At 42.5% G+C, this 19,117-nt stretch overlaps 4 protein-coding genes across 15 annotated transcripts in view; 2 read left to right on the top strand and 2 right to left on the bottom strand.

The window, feature by feature from the left end:
- The window catches only part of LOC106658901 (actin-binding LIM protein 2), a 29,679-nt gene extending 22,539 nt beyond the window's left edge, over nt 1-7,140 (top strand). For 5 of the 12 annotated variants that reach the window (XM_014381063.2, XM_014381057.2, XM_023461330.1 and 2 more), the window contains 9 exons: nt 73-256; nt 348-613; nt 683-941; nt 1,019-1,102; nt 2,165-2,271; nt 3,574-3,643; nt 4,426-4,508; nt 5,248-5,466; nt 5,544-7,140. In XM_014381063.2, the coding sequence (XP_014236549.1) occupies nt 73-256; nt 348-613; nt 683-941; nt 1,019-1,102; nt 2,165-2,271; nt 3,574-3,643; nt 4,426-4,508; nt 5,248-5,466; nt 5,544-5,657 (1,386 nt within the window). In that variant the 3' untranslated portion in view covers nt 5,658-7,140. Of the gene's footprint in view, nt 1-72; nt 257-347; nt 614-682; nt 942-1,018; nt 1,103-2,164; nt 2,272-3,107; nt 3,206-3,573; nt 3,644-4,425; nt 4,509-5,247; nt 5,467-5,543 lie in introns of those variants that run through there. The other 7 variants (XM_023461333.1, XM_023461328.1, XM_023461332.1 and 4 more) reach the window with 6 other exon arrangements.
- A 79-nt stretch (nt 7,141-7,219) lies between these two features.
- On the bottom strand, nt 7,220-16,102 carry LOC106658902 (26S proteasome non-ATPase regulatory subunit 2-like). The gene is made up of 13 exons (XM_014381065.2): nt 16,049-16,102; nt 15,913-15,969; nt 15,297-15,664; nt 15,009-15,185; nt 14,705-14,891; nt 14,194-14,615; nt 13,878-14,113; nt 13,495-13,633; nt 13,072-13,377; nt 12,517-12,607; nt 12,135-12,422; nt 11,842-12,036; nt 7,220-7,465 (listed from the first exon to the last, which is right to left on the bottom strand). Exons 1-13 carry the CDS (start codon nt 16,100-16,102, stop codon nt 7,259-7,261), a joined length of 2,727 nt encoding a protein of 908 aa, XP_014236551.1. The 3' UTR covers nt 7,220-7,258.
- Nucleotides 10,445-11,815, top strand: LOC106658903. The gene is made up of 2 exons (XM_014381067.2): nt 10,445-10,765; nt 10,838-11,815. Exons 1-2 carry the CDS (start codon nt 10,757-10,759, stop codon nt 11,648-11,650), a joined length of 822 nt encoding a protein of 273 aa, XP_014236553.1. The 5' UTR covers nt 10,445-10,756; the 3' UTR covers nt 11,651-11,815.
- A 415-nt stretch (nt 16,103-16,517) lies between the features above and the next one.
- On the bottom strand, nt 16,518-18,945 carry LOC106658538 (facilitated trehalose transporter Tret1-like). Its single transcript, XM_014380542.1, has 5 exons — nt 18,879-18,945; nt 17,938-18,133; nt 17,696-17,867; nt 16,992-17,576; nt 16,518-16,928 (listed from the first exon to the last, which is right to left on the bottom strand). The coding sequence occupies exons 1-5, from the start codon at nt 18,943-18,945 to the stop codon at nt 16,518-16,520; spliced, it is 1,431 nt and encodes a 476-aa protein (XP_014236028.1).
- Between the last annotated feature and the right edge of the window lie 172 nt (nt 18,946-19,117).

Here is a 19,117-nt window from a genome sequence, read left to right as displayed (position 1 = left end):
TTGAAAAGAATTTAAAACGCAAAAAATGAAGTATTCATATCTGCTTTCTTTCTTCTTTTTTGGACTTCGTAGTACTATCCAGCGAGAACCGGAAGTCCAGGTTTAATTCTTAGGGAGTACGGCCGAGGTGGTGAAAATGTCTCTAGAATTTATACTTATTCGTATTTGACCGAAACACCGAGCCAAGGATACTTAAGGCGTCCGATTCAGCCTTACGATAAGCCTCCGACCAGTCCACACTTTCATCGCCCAAGCTGTAAGTGTTTGTCATCAATCTAAAGACATTAATTTTAAAACGCACTACGATTGAAGCTTTGATAACTTAAAATAAATGTATCCATTCGTAGCTTCACGCTCGATAAGAAGCAGTGGTGGTCGTAGTAGTCGCTCGGGAATGAGAGCTCTCGTGGACGCCCTGGCTGACGCGAGACCTCGTTCACCAGCGGCCGGAAGCCAAGCCGATAACGAGGAGCCAATAGAGCTAGCTCATTATCCGGACGCAGTGAAACCACCGCCTGGAAAACCATCTGCCATAGAACGCGACGATTTCCCAGCGCCGCCTTATCCATACACCGATCCAGAACGTCGTCGACGATGGTCAGATACATATAAGGTAAATCGTTGATTCTTTTTTCTTAATTTTATTATTAAACATTTTGTTGTAAACATCTTTTTTCAATAGGGAGTACCAGATTCCGAAGACGAGGATCAGGTGGACGAAAAGTCGATCAAGGAAGTCGATCAGAAGTTGAAAAAAGAGCGCGACGAATTGAGTAAAATAGACACTGGCATAGCCAAAGTATTTCTGCAGGACCGTGAGAAAGATCGAGAAAATCTACGACACCGAGCTGCGAACGTCGACCCGAGAAACGCTTCGAGAACGCCATCCGCTAATCGCGAACCTGCTTATAGACTGCGTTACGAAAGTCCTGTTGGTGCTTGTGAGTTTGAAAAATTCATGTACATTTTTTTTTGTCACGTGTGAATCGAAGCCAAATTTTCTTTTTCGTTTTTTCAGCACCGTCACGTAACGTCGACCACGCGAGACCTTGGGAAGACGAAGATGGATTTAGTTACAGATCTAGTGGACCGAGTTATAACGGTGAGTTAGTCGTCACACTACAGTTCGTCATTATCAAATTACATTATGATTTATGAGCGTCTTCATCTCATACATGTCCACACGTTCGCACATTATGACACTCTTATAACATTCCACAACCGACTGATCATCAGCTTCTCGATGGGGACTACTCGGGTCTCTTCGTATAGTGCGGGCAATTGCTATTTGATTGCAATGATAATATCGTCAGAGAAAAAACTCAGGTCATTTTCATAACCCGGGTCACGTGCTCTTACTATAATAACGATATTACAACATTACAAGCACGCATAGAGATTGAAATCATTTTTTTCAAAGTTTAGATAAACTTATAGCACGGATTACATAAGTCAACTATAATGTATATTCAGCAGTGCAACGATTAGGTGGTGTATTTTATCAGCTCTTAGTATGCTTGGAATTTAAGCAGCGATTATTTTATTGTAGTGAATTATTTTGTACTAGATTGAATGGGATGACAATTTTTCACAACTAAAACTCTTTGCGTTTTGTTTTATAAACTGCACAGTAAAAACGATTTTGCATGAAGCACATTTACAAATACAATTCTTACTACTCACAAATCATTCTCATACGTCATATAACATAATTAGCGATAATTTACTCGTAGTATTTCAATCTTTTTATTTTTCAACGCTTTAAAAGTTATGAAATTAGATTGAATTACTGCTCTTGAATTTTTCAATATTGGAAGGCACGTGCATATTGAGAATGCATGATTATATTATTAGATCAGCATGGAAAAAATTTAATTTTTGCTTGACAATTTTACCCTGAAATATTTTCTTTTTACTTCCAAAATTGTTTAACAATATCAAATCTATTTTACTCTATTTGAAAGTTTTTCCAGAGAAAGATTTCTATAGATCTTTCAAGTTGAGTAAATATGATTTGATTGAAGGCCCACACGCCTTTTTTAAATAAAAAAATTAATTCCATTTGTTAGCCGTTTTATTCATAATTATTTTTTTCGTGTGTGTGTGTGTGTGATGCTCTTTGTTGCTCGTTCGAACTGCGGCAAAAATAAAAAAAAATCCACAGCTGGAATGAGATCTGCAACTCTATCCCCAGCACCGAGGATCCATCATCCACCACTAGGTTCGCAGCGTTCCTGCACTCTACCAAACTCTATTAGGCACTATTACTCGGTGAGTCTGTTAAAAACCACTATACTGACACATACAAGCTATATAGCACACACGTAAGTATTACACGCAGCAGCAACCGGAGAGGCAGGAGCAGTAGCAGCAAGGGGCCTCTCTGTCTCTCACTTATTATTATACAGCACTGATGGTCAATTTAAATGACGACATCCGCTCTCTTAATTCTAATATCCAGTTCGTGTTGAGCCGTATTGAATTTTTTTTCGAGTGTTGTAGATTAATTTATTACAATTAAAATTGTTGTGAATTTAAATTACTATACAGCAGAGATCTTGTTTACATCACGTAAAATATACCAACGTATCTATGTGTTTGAGTATTATCAATCTTTTTTCTTTTTTGCATGGTGTGGGTCTTTTTATTATATTTATTTTATTGCTTTTTGCTTTATATTTGTATTAGTTAATCAACGGCTTCAATGCTACGTAAACTAAATTAAACAACTTTAATCTTTTTAAAAATAACTCACTAGACTTACTACTATTCTTCATAGACAAATTGATTAATTTAAAAACATACAGTCGAATTCAAATTAGTTTTACCTATAGATATCAATTTTATCTGTAGCTAAAAGTTGTTCAATTATGTTTGAAACCATTGCGCGTACTGCTAACAAATCTTGTAACCCAGACCGAAAATGGAACGTCGCGCCCGACTCACATAATGAAGATATGAGGAGAAACTTTTGATCAAAGTTTCTTTGTAAAACTGCGAACATAAAGGACATTTGTATGGGTTGAATTCGCGACTTATTGGAAAATATTCGTAAGAAAATATTAATTAATAATCGGTTTGTCCTTGGAAACAAAAAAAATACATAGTTGTGAGCTCTCTGCGACACATCCCTAAGCCGGGATATGGTCTGGCACCTAGAAGTCACACCTTCTCCTCAACAGCTGGTTCTGTGTCTGCTCTTCCTGTAAGTTTAGCCACGCACTTTCGCGTCATGGATAATGACATTATTCTTTGACTTTATTTTCTCTATCATCTCTCAATTTTCTCCGATTATCATGTTGATCAATCCTAACGTCTTTTATTACTAAATAAATGTATAGATTTAGAAATATTACTTGTTAAATTTGTGTTGTTGACACCCTCTACGTTATTCAATGAGGATGATTGATCATTTAATTTTGCTATTTGCTAAAATAAAATTACTATTATTTAAAACTTTGTTTATTAAATGGAAAGGTATTAAGAATGTTGGTTGCTAAAAATAATAGAGTATTAAAAATATTATTCATACTTTATTTGATAATTTACTAATGATGATTTTCATTTAAACAGGGGGATTACTCGTTCAGCGGGATGGGAGACAAAACGCACAGCACTGATTTCTCGTCCGGAAAATCAGATAGTAAGTAGGCACATGTACTACACACAAGAAGAAGTTTCGAAGTGACCATTTCAAGCTTAAGTATATGCCGGAACGATTTCATTATCGAGTTGATACCTAGAAAACGCTGAATGTACTGCTTTAAACTACGCGATTAAAAACGCTGACTTAATTGTTAAGTCATATAGATTAGTTTCATATAGTTTTAGAGTATAAAGACGTAGTTATATTTCAAATTTTTAAAATAAATTTAAACTCGGACAAGAACTCGGACAAGGACTAACTGAATAATAATTTGGAGTGTGGCTGTTCATGGCTGTAACAAACAAGCTGTTTGAATATAGTTTAATACTAAAATGAAATTTTATATAACAATTATGTATATAATGTATTTTGAGCAAAATTTTGCTTAAAAAGCAAAAGTTTTCAAATCTTGATTACATTTAAGATGGAATATATGAATTATAACATGTAAGCTTCAGAATACTGAAATGGTTTTAGCATGAACTAATTATGTTTTCTGATAGATGCAGAAAAATTGTCTAAAATAGTGTAAACTATTTACACATGAATCGGTCGCAATAAACTATAATGCTAATTCATTGCGATTGATTCAAATCAGTTAAATCTGTTAGACTAGAAAAAAATATAGCAAAAAGCAGCGATTCAATAACGAAGCATACAGCTTGTCGCCTTCGATTACGGTGTTATTTTAAATTTTAATCTCTCTTCTAAACTATTCTTCTGTTGACAATGGTGTTTTTCTAAACAAAACTCACGCGTGTTTTCCCCTTCCAATCTAGTATCAACAGGCAGCATCACGGAGGTGGATCGGCGGGCACTGGTATGTACAACAGCCCCGTACTACTCCCAGCGGCTTGGCATGGTTCGTAGCACGCACTATTTCTTTCTTTCAATCACCGCATCACTTTTCTCTCATTATTTCCATATGTATTTTACATGATGTTTCATTCACATGGTCCATTTCAAGTTTGTATACAATTTTTTGCAAGAGGATCGATGTCCTCTTTCATATAAAATCATGAAAAATTCGGAAAAAGCCTGCATGCAAAAGTACAAGAGTCTCTGTGTTTTTCAATACTCAATAGTTGTAATTTTTCTTTCCTTCTCTGTAAATACAGACATCTGTGAATTGTTTTTCTTTTCATGAAAACATACACGTTATTTTGCATGTACTTGAACATAGAGTAGTGCTTGCCTTACGTAGAAATTACAATAATTGTAACTATAAGACATTCGATATGACGAGGCATTGGAGATTTGGCACTGATGACAGTAAATCATATCAGGTTTAACGAAAGACAAACAAAAGAAAGTTTTAGTTTCATCACGATGTTATTATCAACGATCAATATTTTATACATAATATACGTTACTAATTTTTTTTAATGTATGCATTTTACCTACACACGAGATCGACCGATTTTTCCATTTATTTATATGTATCTAAGATAATAATTAATAATATTACCTTCCTGAATAAGCCATTGATTAATGTTTATACATGTGTATGGAAATTATAATATAGACAAAACTTCTTTATGTGCAATCCATAACTTTTACACTAATAAAAATAATCATTCCATATTTTTCAATCAATACAGAATGACGGAGGAATAATACCGTCATCGACGACATACACAGGGGGGCTGGGTTCGGCGGTGAGTGGCCACGTGCACCATCACCATCCAGGACAACACGTGCGTCGCTCGTTACCGGACATGGGCGCAGCACCGACGGAACCACCAAAATTATACCCCTACCATTTGCTCATAATAACTAATTACAGACTACCTGCAGATGTTGATCGCTGCAACCTAGAAGTAATAATCATTATTTAACTCAATTCAAATGTGCTATTTTTTCATTACTTACCTAATGACGATTGTTTTATTTTCAGCGACATTTATCAGACGCTGAGTTTGAAGCGGTGCTTCACTGTTCGCGATCGGAATTTTATCGTATGCCACAGTGGCGTCGCAACGAACTCAAGAGACGAGCAAGACTATTTTAAGCGTAATAGACAAAAGAAAATGGCAGTCACACCAAACGGGGGGATATTTTCGGAGTAAAAAAGAAGAAAAAGAAGATGAAATGAAAAATGTAGTCGTCGCTGATGGAATCACCAACCCCGTCTTCAGTACTTGCTACTACTACTATTACTACTAGTACTACAACTATTACTACTGCTACTAATGCTGCTGCTGATCTTTGACACTTTCTATTTTACTTCACGTTTTATAATATACGTAAAAATTTCGCCTTGACCCATCAATGGACCGATTTAATTCAGCGTGAATTTGTCTGAATGAAGCGAAACAATTATTTATCGAGGATGATATTACTATCATCTATTCTCACATCGACTTTTTAACTATTTCCCGCGTGTCAATTTTATAATGATTGTTATCAAAACATTTATTGTTTTCTTTAAAAAGTTTTTTTCATTGGAGAGCGCACGATTTTTTTTTAGAAAAATATATACTTGAGTGTTATTTGAATGAGAGAATGAACTGATTATATTGCGAAAAAACAAAAAACAAAAAAGTTTGTATGCGTGTATGTCAATGTGTGCAGTAAAGTTGCATTGTTTGCAAAAAGTAGTTATTAAGGTATACTGTACATACAAAATAAGAAGGTTATTCGATAATAATTAAATGGCATAAGAGGGTGAATTTTAATGGTTGAAATAAAGCATGTTGTCGGAAAAGTATAGTCCAAGGGTAGCCTAACGAAGCGAGCGTCCTTGTGATGTCAAAGAGATTTTATTAAAAAAAAAGTTAAAAAGGACGCATAAAGCTAGTATGGTTCAGAGATTTATTGTAACAGAAGATAAGCGTGGTTCCATAACTTCGATATGAATTCGCTGGTATTCTATTACTCAAATTAAAGAAAAGAAAATTAAAGCCTGCTACTGTGCTTTAATGTTTGAAATAAATGAGCTATATGTAATAGAGATTCACGTAAGCATTTTATGTGGAATTATTATTTATAAAAAAAAAGTTGTAAGATTTCTGGAACAACTACTATTCTATAATTTTATTTATAACAAAAAGATTCTCAAAAATGTACGTACCATATAAAATGGTATTCAATTTTAAGAAGCATTTGTTACGTTCTCTTGTGCATTTCGTATTTTTATTAAAACGTCAAAATAATTAACGCTTGCGTTATACGCACCAAACAATGATCATACTTAGTACATAAAACAAATTTTAAATTTAATCACTGATAATAAGAATCTTGAGAAAAAAGAAATTTTTTCTTTACGCGTTTTTAGTTTTTAATATGTATACTAGAAGAAAAAAAAGACGAAATTTAACACGGGCATTCAAGCAAATAAATGTGCCTATACAACTGTGTCCGCGAACTCTATTAATTCTACGTTGTTACGTTCTTTCAGCTTGTAACTGCACAAATGCTCGTGAAAAAGTTTTCTGTTGTATAAAGCACACCGCTTCCGCTAGTCCAATAATAATAAAAGAAAAAACGCAAAAGTTTATGGACTTTTTTTTTAATGCACATTCAACGCCTGACCTTGATTCTAATTAATTTTTATTACAGTTCGTTAACGTAAAACAACTTGTACAAAACAACTTGAAAATTATACTCGATTTAATCTGCCTTTGATTTTAATATAACGAAACCCTCCATTGGGCTGAGCAGAGGCTCGTACTCGTCGTTCGTCACCAGTTCCGCTTTTTCACCGTAAGACATTAACAACGGAGTCGTGTGGACGTGACCTCCCGTGATGGACTTTGGATCTCCAGCTTTTCCTAAAACGTCGACGGCTTGGCCAACTCGGGCGGATACAGGCAGCAACTGAAATAATTCGCTCGTCAACAACAATTGCATGCGCGAAAGAGTTAATACGGAAGTAAGCGATTGGTTACGCGATAAATCAAAATAACACACACAGTGTTTTTCTTCTAAATCGTAAACAATTGATAAGCGAGCTTACAGGTGCTTTTAATTTAGTTCACCTTTCGCGAAAAATGCATCGGCTGTCAGTACTTGGCAAAGTCGAATTCGGCGTACGTGCGAGCGATGAATTCGTGCGTGGATGACTTTTTGAACATCACGGAAGAAGAGGATATCGAGAATCTTCTACTGAGCGACGACGACGATGAAGGTGGCGACGAGGAGTACAAAGGCGGATCGAGAAAGTACAGAAAGTTGGATCTTGTCGACAGGCCAAGACTGAAAAGTGTCGTGAAAAAGGTGTCTCGTTCGGAAGTTAATGCGCCGAATGAAAAAAGTTTTGCGATTAAAGAGACGCCAAAGTGCCAATCTCCGGAAATTGAGAGTCTCAAGCCGCTAGTGGAATTCGGTACGGATACATTCGAAGACTTTACCGAGGCAGAAAAATCGAATCAGCTCACGTGCGTCATTGTCAAGGAGTTTCCGAATTTTTACCCGCTGACACTGAACGAGCTCAAAATTCTGACGGATTTTCTCAAGGGTCGAATCAGTCGATTGAACGACGACGATTTCGTCCCGAAATTCCACAATTTTTACGTCAAAAATGGTTTCATCATAATTCTAGCGGCCGACTTGACATCCAAAAAATGGCTCAAAGAGATGGTGTCGAAGCTGTATCTCATCAGATTGAAAATGTCACACGGCACGAGCAAATTGCACAAGATCTACCGATCGAAAGTGTTGATACCGGCGGAAAAGGTGGCCAACCGAGCTCTGGACCGATTGCAGAAGTACAATCCGGACATCGACATGACGGATTGGTTAATAGAGTCGCACGACAGAATTTTGGACGACGCCAACGACGGGATTCTGGTGAACGTGAGAATACCGGAACCATCTTTGAGTGATTTGAAAAAGAAGAGATTTAAACTGAGTCACGGCGCTAATAAATTGCGTGTAGTCATCGTCGACGAAATGAGTAACTAAAAGTATTAGTTGATAATTAATAAATTAGTTTGTTCTTTTCTGATCTTTAGAATAATTGCAAGTATAAGCTATCATGAAAAATACATAAACAGCGCCGAATTTGAAAATCCAGCACATCTCCTAGCAACGCGTGAGTATTTTTGCAAGTCACTGAGGCCTCCAATCGTCGCTGCAGTTGCCTGATAACTCGAAGAAACATAAATTTACGTAATGGGGGTCATTATGACTTTCCGGGCACACGTGTATAATTTTGATAAGCTATTTTCAGTGAACGAGTACACAAACACTCGGAATATACTTATCATAACAAAACAATAACATTACAATTTTGTAATAAATCGAAATCGGTAATTGGCCGTCTCTCTATTCATTTGAAATCGTTCGTCTGAATTAAAATCTATGATTTCAGATACGAATTTTCGGTAGACGTGTAACTCGATTCAAAATATTTACTTAGGAGCTAGACGAAGCTCGTGCCCGCTTGGTAAAAGATAAAAGTGAGAGGTATCTTTGTCGCCAACCCCCTTCGTTCGCTGTCGAATCGACTCACACAACTTTGTTTCCGCAGCGTACGAACGAGCGAAAAAGTTTTTTTTGTTCGACGATCTCGATATAATTGGCGCGCGGCTCAGAAGCTCTCAATTTTTCGCTGCAATGAACATCATAAATTCCGAAGATGTGCTTAGGCTGTTTCCGCAGTACAGATATGACGATTTTAGCCCGGCCATTCACACAGATCCATTGTATACCGTTATCGTGCCGGACGAGAGTATCGAGGGTTTGCTTCGAATAACGTTCGAAAAATTGCAAGATCACGTTGTGGAATCGATCGCGATGGCCGAGCACACGGACGGATTCGTGCCCAAATTCGAAGAGTTCGATCAATTCAGGCCGGGAACTTTTTTGGTCAAGTGCGCCGACGAGCGATCGAAATTATGGTTGAAACTGGTCGCGGAAATGCTGGAGGTTCCGGGCCACGCCAAATTGAAAGCCGTCGCCGTCAACGACATTTTCGTGAAGCCCGTCGACCGACTCTATCTCGGCTACGTAGTTATAACGAGCGAACAAGGCAATTTTAATTTGGACGTTCTGATAAGGCTAAACCCGCAAATAGATTTCTCAAACTGGAAAATCTTGGACACGGGACGATTTTACGCCGACGGACTTAAAAAATATCAAGTATATCTGGAAATTCCAGGCTCTTCGTTAATACCTTTGCAAGAGTGTAAATGCACGTTAGATTACGGCCTAGAGCGCATCCAAATTATTGTTGTCAACATTCCAAATTGGACCAAGTTGGGATATACAAAGTTACAAGTAAAAAATTGAACGAAGAAAATGGAATTTTAACGAAGATAAAAATTATATTCTTGACGCTGAAAATTATCTAAACAGAGTAGCTCCATTTTTATTTATCTTTAATAAATGTTTTAATTACTTTGAATATCACAAAATGTTTGTTTTATTTCATGTATACCTTACGTCTTTATGAAAATATGAGCAAAAGAATTTTCACACAATTACTATAAGATCGAATGCTTTAATTCTGTAATATTATTCAAAAAATACAAATGGAAAGCGATCTGCAAGTTCAATGTTCTCAGTTTTTGATAGTGTACAATTTGTCCGAAGGGAAGTGGAAATGTAGAGACTAGAGCAGATCTTTGTGTTTGAATAGATCCTTTCAAAGATTGACTGAGCTCTGAATCAGCAAATTAAAACTTATTTCTAAAGCTTCTCTCTTAATTGAACGAATGAGTATTTTTGAATATCCAATAATTCAGATTCAATATCAAAGTACGATGTTTAATTTTGTAGAAAAATTAAAAATTCACGTTTAGAAAAAAAAGTTGAACCCGAGGTTGAACTACTCAAATACGTAAATTAATATTATTTTTCGTGTTTTATTATTAGTTAAGCAATAATATGGTTTATAGAGAAGAATTTTCATTTTCTTCTTAAGAGCTAAGACTATACTCGTAAAATTCGTCGTGAAAAAATTTAATTGCAAAGTATAATTTCGAAGTTCGAAAAATCCACCAATAATAATTAAATCGAGCGTATATTTATTTCGTAGTTCATCCGATGAGAATCAGCGGTGAGGAAAGGCAAAAATTCTGGGCTGTCGCCAGATCATCATTGAACTCATAATAACAAACTCGTCACAACGTCGTTCATAGTCACACACAGTGCCAGGCTCAAACCATGAATCATGTTCCAACTACAATTCATACTCAAACTACAACTAATACTCAAACTACAACTAATACTCAAACCATGAATCATGTTCCAACTACAATTCATACTCAAACTACAACTAATACTCAAACTACAACTAATACTCAAACTGCAACTAATACTCAAACTATGAGTGCGGAAGCAAGAAGAAGAGAGTTGGCAAAGCATAGGGCGCTATCCATGGTGCGCGAGGACAGCGACAGGACAATGAGACGTCTGTATACCAGGTACAAGTACTGTGAGTTCAGTGAGGAGGAGAGATCGAATTCTAACTATCTAGTCATCCGATCGACTATCGAGCCCCATAGGCCAGAGTGGACATGTCGAAAGTATCTGGGCCCCCTGACGGTAAAGGAAATACGCAATCGGTTTCTGTACGGTATGCTGGAACAACAGCCCGCCCAAGGCCACGTGCCGATATTCCTGAATTGGCTGGAGAGAGACGGAATCGTGCTGGTCAAGTGCCACGACCAGCAGTCGAAGGACTATCTCAAGAGGTGCCTGCGGTATCATGGCACGATGTTTCCCAACCACCGACCCTTGATACAGGTGGTCGACGTCGACAAGCATTACGTGGCCCCAAGCAATCGTGCGTACTTGGGCTTTTCCCACATTTTCTCTTTGGAGAACCAACTAGATGCGAAAGTGTTCATGGATCTCTGTACTGAAAACCCCGAAGTGGCGCAGTGGCAGATCGTGCAGAAAAATACCTTGCCGGCCCAGCCGGACCTAGGCATCCCTCCCCTACACGTCTGGTACTTCGACATACCGTACCCGGCGGCGCTCTCCTTAACACAGAGGAATTACAGACTGAATTTCAAAGGAAGACAAGTGTTTGTTCATATAGCCGGGTTTAGATAGACTTAATGGCACGAATTGTAAAATAATCCGATATGTTTTTAAACTAAACGTCGAGTGTATGAAATTCTGTGATTTTAATGGCTTCATTGACTTAGTGTATCGTGTATAGTATACGACCGAACCATTTCTTAAATATGACATCTAACATAAATAATTTTGACTGAACGAATGTTGATTTTTTATTTATTTACCTTTAAATCCTCGTTCAGAGTCACGAGCCATCTGGGTTCCATAGCGAGTGCCAAGCAGTACATCAAGTAATGATTCTTTCCCAATATCAAATTGTTACAATCCAAAAACGATACGAGCACGACGAGCAGTCCAGCCAAGGACGCCTGGTCCAGTATCTTGTAGGAATACTTCAGAGGTTGCAGCGTAATGGTTCCCTTGTATAAGAAAAAAAAAAAAAAAAAGGAAAAAGGCAAGCATGAGCGACGATGCACGAGAGTCGGCAACTCGAGAAAATCGCAGACGTCGAGCGTACTTTTCCCATGTGTATGAGGCCCTGGGCTATGCGCACGACGAACAGATGGGACGGCTGATTGGCGTAGTAGGCCGCGAGCTGGCGCAGAGTCACGGCGAAGCGGGCGTTGTTCGTCCCGGCCCCGACGAGGCCGATGGCGAAGATGGCGTTGAGCGATACGCTCGGATCGGCGTCGTGGCTGTACTTGTTGAGCACGTCGAGGATGCCCGGGTCGGGATTCGACAGGTAGGTCAGGCCGAAGGACAGCGGCACCGCCGTGCGAGCCGGTCCCGAGCCGTAGCGTCCGATCTTGGAAAAAAAAAAAAAAAAAACAAAACAACCGAGCGGCGTCACTCGAGATTTTATTAAATTGTGTTGTCAGATTGCTTGGTAAAGGAGTTACTTGGCCGAGTATCCTTGAATTTTCTTTACCCTCGCTTAGGTCGACGACCGCGACACCCAACGCCGCTATCGGCTGCGTCAAAACCATCTCCCTGCAAAGTAAAAAAAAAAAAAAATTATAAACGTTTTTAATTATTTGCAATTATTACAGTGCTATATCGCGATTTGAAATATGGCTCTGTGATTAGCGTAACAGCCTTCTGCGGGTCACCGCAAGATAGCGCCTTATATACCCAAAGGAAAAGTATTCATCTATTTTGCATATATTCGATTACAAAATAGAGCATAAGTGTAGTGTGATGTACATATGGGTTGCTTAACTTTAGATGTCTGCTCCGATATAGCGTGATCTTCATTGATCACGCTAAGAATTTTTAATAACGAGCCAATCTATGTTTTTATGTTTTTCGGGCAACATCTAACAACGTATGTATATCACACTACGCCTCAAAAAATTTCGATCAAACTTATATAGTAATCAGCCTGATTTCCGCCGCTTGCGGGTGTCAAATTATATGGCTGAATAGACATCTAGCGGCTGTATACGTCAACTTACACGACGGCTTCTTTTTTCTTGCCGTGTCTCCTGCCAGTGGAGCTCTTGGGCTTGGGATCGCCGAAAAACATGTGCGAGCTCGCGGGCGTTTTGGCGTCGGCCTTGTCGACCTCCACCGGCTCCGAGCAGATGCGCAGCAGCTCCTGGACGACGAGCACGTCGCCGGTGTTGGCGTACGAGCAAACCTGGAGCATCGTCTGGGCCGGCAATCTGTAGGGCTCGGCGAGCACCTCGAGGGCCGCCGACACGGCCTCGATGCCGTCCCGTCGACCCATGTACAGCATGCCCAGAGCCAGAGGCAGAAATCTGCGCGTTAATTAAAATCAATTGCGTTTCGTGGATCGCCGTGGCTCGATTCTCGTCTCGACTCGAAAGTGCAGCAGAGCTCGATCGAGACTGCATAGGATGTAAATAGCCGTATACCGTGAATAGGTCGAGGCGAGCTGCTGAGAATCAAGTTCCAAGAGCCTTTGTAAGACGGCCGAGGAAACTTCCGAGTCGGCGGATCCGACGTTAATTAGGCCTAGCGATACGGCCGACAGGGCAATCACCTCCATCGTGCCTAGAATTCGACGTCCAGAGGGGATGAGAAAAAGTCTCTTGGATCGTCGTTGTCGTTGTCACGAGGCGCGAACATTCGATACGACGTGCAACAATTACCCCAGCGCGAGGGAGAAAAGACAGACGGGCGACGCTAAACTCGCTTTACCCGTAGAGATTAATTGCGCCGCTTCTCTTTTTCTCCCTTGGCGCTCGCCAAGTCGGAGCAACGAATTGGCATTTTATTCGTTCTTAATAATAATTACTTTGTCGATCGTTGAGCGGTCCGTAGAGCAGAGCGTTGAGATCGGGCCTCTTGGTAGCGGCGTAAGCCAGGCCAAGGCCGAGGATCGAGCCGACGCGCAGATTCTGATTGGTCGACATGACGTGGTCGCCGAGAAGGGCCATCGCCGGGTCGTACTCGCTTCGCACGCCGCAATTGACCAGGCCGATGGCCAGCAGAGCGCCCGACTTGACCAGGTCGTCGCTGGCGTAGAGAAATCTGCCGAGAGATCGATCGACTCGATCAAGAGTGACAGTCGAAAACGAGTAAAAAAGTTGGGAGCTTTTGCGCACACCTACTTGTCGATGGGCACGAGGCCGCCGTCGCAGTCCCACATGTAGAGCAAACCGAGCGAGGCCGTGGCCGACATCATGGCGTGCTCCTTGTTCTTGTAGACCCAGTTAAGCTCCGCAGCCGACTCGCCGTCGCTGCTGCTGCTGCTGCTGCTGCTGGTCGTCATGAGCTTGTCCCGACCGAAGCCCGCGTGCACGAAGGCCGAGGCGAAGCTCGCCGCCAGATTCGCCCTGGCCGAGTCGTAGATGAGCACTCGGCCGTAGCTCGGCTCGTACAGGCTGCCGTAGATCTCGTCCGGGCTCTTGGGCTCGAGTATGTCGAGCTCCCTAATCAGCTGCTGAAAGTACGCGTTCACGTGGCCGTTGCCGAGGATCCGCTCGAGCTCGTCGGCGTCCGGGCCTTTGTACGGTTTTATCAGCGCGTGGTCCTGCGCGCGCCCACGAGAGAAAGACACACGTATTATACGACAATGGGTATACAAATATATTATATTTGTGCGCGAGCGAGTCGACTCACTTTGAGCCTGGCCAAGGCGTAGGCCAGCTGTTTGCGCAGCAGAGGCTCCTGGCAGGCGTCGAAGCAGCCGTTGACGAGCTCGTGGTCGGGCAGCTGCATAGCCGTGAGGATGGCCTTGGTCGGCTCGTTGAATCTCATGTACTGATCCACGACCGTCCTCAGTATTTCGCGTCGTTCCAAGTCCTCCCTACGATTTTTACCTTTGGTTAATCGTCGAGCCAACGAACGTCGCTCGCGCAACCCCAGTTGTACACACGAAACGACGATTTGATTTTATTTAAGCGAAGGTATATCATATAGTTACGTGTAGTCAGCGGTGCTGGCCAGATAGAGGCAGACCCTCGAGTAATTGTTCTTGTCGAGGCTGTCGACGAGCAGATCCAAGCGATCGATCTCCAGGGCCAAATCGCAGGCCTGTATCTCGGCGTTGTGCTGCGCGTCGAATCTCACGAGCTTCCTCGCGAGCGGCAACAGCCTTTCCCTATATATATACACCGAGCAACAAACACGATCGTAATGCTTAAAAACTCGGCGCACGGGCTTTCAAACGGTTTATATATATATATATATAGAGGGCATATCAGACACCGACGTGATCTCGCGCTCCCGATCGAGCGGCATGGTCGACCACTCGTCGACGAGCTCCATGGCGAGCCTCTGGACGTACTCGTGGCCCCAGGCGCCGGGATTGCTCAGGCTGCCCCTGAGACAGTAGTCGAGGCACTCGCGCTGCCCGGGCTCCGCGGCGGCGAGCGCCAGCACGCTGATTATGTCGGCCAGTCGGGCTCGCGCCAGTCCGGCCTCGGTCGAGTCGTCGGCCATGGCGCCGTGGCAGTGCTTCAGCCGCCCGTACGAGTCCTTGAGGTACTTGAGGGGCTTGGGCACGGCCGTCATCGAGGTCGTCGACGTGCGCATGAGCTTGCGCAGACCCCGCAGCGCCGCGTTCACCGACGTGCCCGACTGCGGAGCGAGTATACAAGAATTTGAATACCGGGGCCGAGAGAGAGAGAGAGAGTTAATGACGAATTTCGAGTTCTCGGATCATGAATCGCCTCGATGCAATTATACGATTCGCGTCGATAAGAGAGAGAGAGAGAGAGCCGGGCTGCGATAAGCAGAGACTCTGATCGTGACTCACTCGAGTGGCTTTCTTTCGCGAGCGTAATTGTTGCGTATACGTATATATATATATTGGAAAATTTGCTAACCACCAGGTCGTCGACGAGCTGCATCAGTGTCTCCTGCAGTTTTTTGTCCTCGTCGCTCTTGAAAACATTTCAAGTTAAATAGATCGTGCGAATTTAGAACTTTGGAGACTCGCTTGTCAATAATCATCGCGCTTACTATTTCCGACTCTTTGTCCGTGTAAGCTCTGCGCTTCTCCACCTTCGCAGCCATGACGCTGTATTATTGTCGTCTCTTGCGGGATGCAATTGCTCGGGAAATCAGTCACTTTCTTCGATGTAAACACACACACACACAGAACTCGTAAAGGTTAAAATCCCTCTCGAATACGGCGTCTCGAGTTGGATCCGATCTCGACGAACAAAAGACGGGCGAGGCTTATTGACGGGGGGCTTGTTTTTGCATCGAATATGAGCTATTTCGTCGCGATCGCTCGCATCGCACGTGCGTCATATATATATATATATGCAAGTGCCGATATAAACAAGCAAAGCTTCAAACACACTTTTTGCTTTTCCCGAAGATTTATTCGATGAAATGAATGAATCAAATAATGTTACTCAGTGAAAAAGTAAAAAAAAGTCTGTATTTATGCTGTGTTTCGTTTATTTTACATAATTTACATAATTTACAAAGTCGTCGAGTTTTTAGCAGCTCCGTTCTTGCTCTGCAGCTTGTTCTGTATCTCGAAGAAGGTCTTGCCCTTGGTCTCGGGTATGTAGACCAGGATGAAGACCACGCTGGCCATGCTGCAGAAGCTGAAGAAGAAGAATATGGCGTACTGGCCGAGGGCCGCGGACACGTTGGTGAAGATCTTCAGGGCGAAGAACGACACGGAGCGCATCGTGAACGTGCAGACGGCGGTGGCCTTGGGCTTGATGGCCGGGGCGAACATCTCGCCGAGGATCGTCCAGGGTATGGGGCCCCAGCCGATGCCGAAGAACACGTTGAACACGACGAGGCCCGCGATCGGCATCGTTCTCAGCCCGGTCACGTCGTACTCGACCGATTTCAGATAGAAGTAGGCGCCGAACGTCACCTGCCGAGAAAATTATGTTGATAAAAAATAAACGCGGACTATACGTCGCGATCGTCAACTTACGGTGGCCAGGCCGCATCCGAGACTCGACACGATCAGCAGACTCTTGCGGCCGAATCGGTCGACCACGACGGGCGACAGCACCGTCCCGAACATCTGTATGACCTTGGCCACGATTATGTAGACTGCGCTGTCGTTCAGGCCGGCGCTGCGAAATATGTCCTCGATGTAGTAGGAAAGTATGTCGATGCCCGAGAGGTGCTGGAGCGAGACGAGTATGGCCGTGACGAGGATGACGCGCCGATTGAAGCCGTCCCTCGCCAGATCCCGCCACTTCATGCTCGAGCTCATGTCGCGATTCTGCTGCATCTCGAACTGCATCTTGATTATGTCGTCGCGCACCTCGTCGATGCTCTTGTCGTGCAGCTTGGCGAACGTCCTGGTGGCCTCCTCCTTGAGGCCCTTGCTCAGCAGGTAGTGCGGCGACTCGGGCATGCAGGCGAACGCGGCGAAGAACACCAGGTGCAGACAGGCGCAGAGCAAGCAGAGCAGCCTGTAGCTCACGTACGGGCCGATCGAGTACGAGTAGATCATTCCGCAGCTCAGTAAAATTTCGATGAGTATGCTCGTGCCGCCTCTGTTGGACGACTGCGCCGATAAAAGTGCGACGAAATTAGTCGTTAAAAAAACATTTTACGTATGAGATACTTCTTGCTTTTATGCATCTGTATAAGATATGTCGATGTGTGTGAGTGTGTGTGGCCTACTTGAGAGATCTCGCCGATGTAAATGGGCAGCACTCCGAAAGTCATGGCCATGCTGCTGCCCTGGACGAATCGACCGACGTAAATCTGGGCGATGTCGCCGGCCGTGCCGACCAGTATCCAGCCCAGGACGAACGGCAGAGTGCTCGCCAGCAGTACCTTCTTATGGCCCCATCTGTTGAAGCGAGCAAAATTTATCATTGAGTCTCTCGAGTTCGTATATATCGCTTTAGATTGCGCCTCACCTCTCTGCGATGTAACCCATGCCGAAGCTACCGAACATAGTTCCCAGAGGCATGAGCGAACTGATCCAGGATCCCTCCTCGCTGCTGATCGGTCGCATCAGCGGATTGTCCGCCAAGGCCGGGCTCGCCTTCAGTTTCGGCAGAGTCGGACTCATCCAGCCCATGATGGCTCCGATGGCCATCATGTTTAGGCAACCTGCATTGGTCGCGATCAAAATTAATTGCGTCAATTATCATTATTTTTGTTTTTAATACTTTGTTATTGTTTACATGCTTGATTAACAAAAATTTTCCGCTCGCTTTGGTGCAACGGCACAAAGCGCGCGTCGTCGTTGCGCTCGTTGACTTTCATCTAGATAGTGAGATTGTTCTAGCGATTGCGGGCAGGGACAAAGCAAATTTTTATTGCGCGAAAAGTGATCCGAATTATGTAAAAACGCTAAAAAAATTTAATTATCATAAAGAGCTTTTTTAGAAAAAAAAACAAAAATATTTTACGGTACACTCTCAGTCACTGGCCAAAGTTCATTGTCTTTGTTTGACGGTGCATCGTCGGTAGCGAATTATCTGATAACGTAATCGATTCATGGCGCAGGAATGTTTATTTTTGCTCGCTGGTGCAGGCATTCTAAACCTCGCGTACAACTTCGTAAAAGAGTGCGAACTATTTGTTTGCGCATTGTTCTTGGCTTGTTTAGTGCGGCGCGGCGCAGTTCATAATAATTTTCGCAACTCGTATAAAGCAGCTCTATATTGTACGCGCCGAAACATAAATTTTACACGCAAACACACACACACACACACAAGATAAACGTGACTGCAAAAACGAGAGAGGCTACTCTCGACGCAGTCGGTATAATAAAATACTTTGTGTAAGTAATTTTGCCAGGCAAAAGGAAGAACGAGAAAGAAGAAAAACGAATTTTGTGAGAACGACTTACTCGTGAACGCAGCGACGAATTGCACATTTTTGCAGGAGATCTCGTAATTCTTGTAATTCGGAAACATGATGAGGATCGCAGGCACCGCAGCACTTTTTCGGTATCATGGAAGGTAGTCGCGGAAAAGAGAGACGAGCGAGACGAGAGCCGCGGGGATCGAGGTCGATTAGCGGAGCTACATTCGACGTTTGCAATTAATTCAGAAACTGACGACGATCGATTTGATTGGCGAAACCCTA

Source organism: Trichogramma pretiosum, unplaced genomic scaffold, assembly GCF_000599845.2.
Source record: "Trichogramma pretiosum strain Unisexual culture from Peru unplaced genomic scaffold, Tpre_2.0 scaffold2, whole genome shotgun sequence".
Taxonomy (NCBI): domain Eukaryota; kingdom Metazoa; phylum Arthropoda; class Insecta; order Hymenoptera; family Trichogrammatidae; genus Trichogramma; species Trichogramma pretiosum.
Note: the sequence above shows the minus strand (reverse complement) of the source record. Positions and strands in the feature narration are given on the sequence as shown.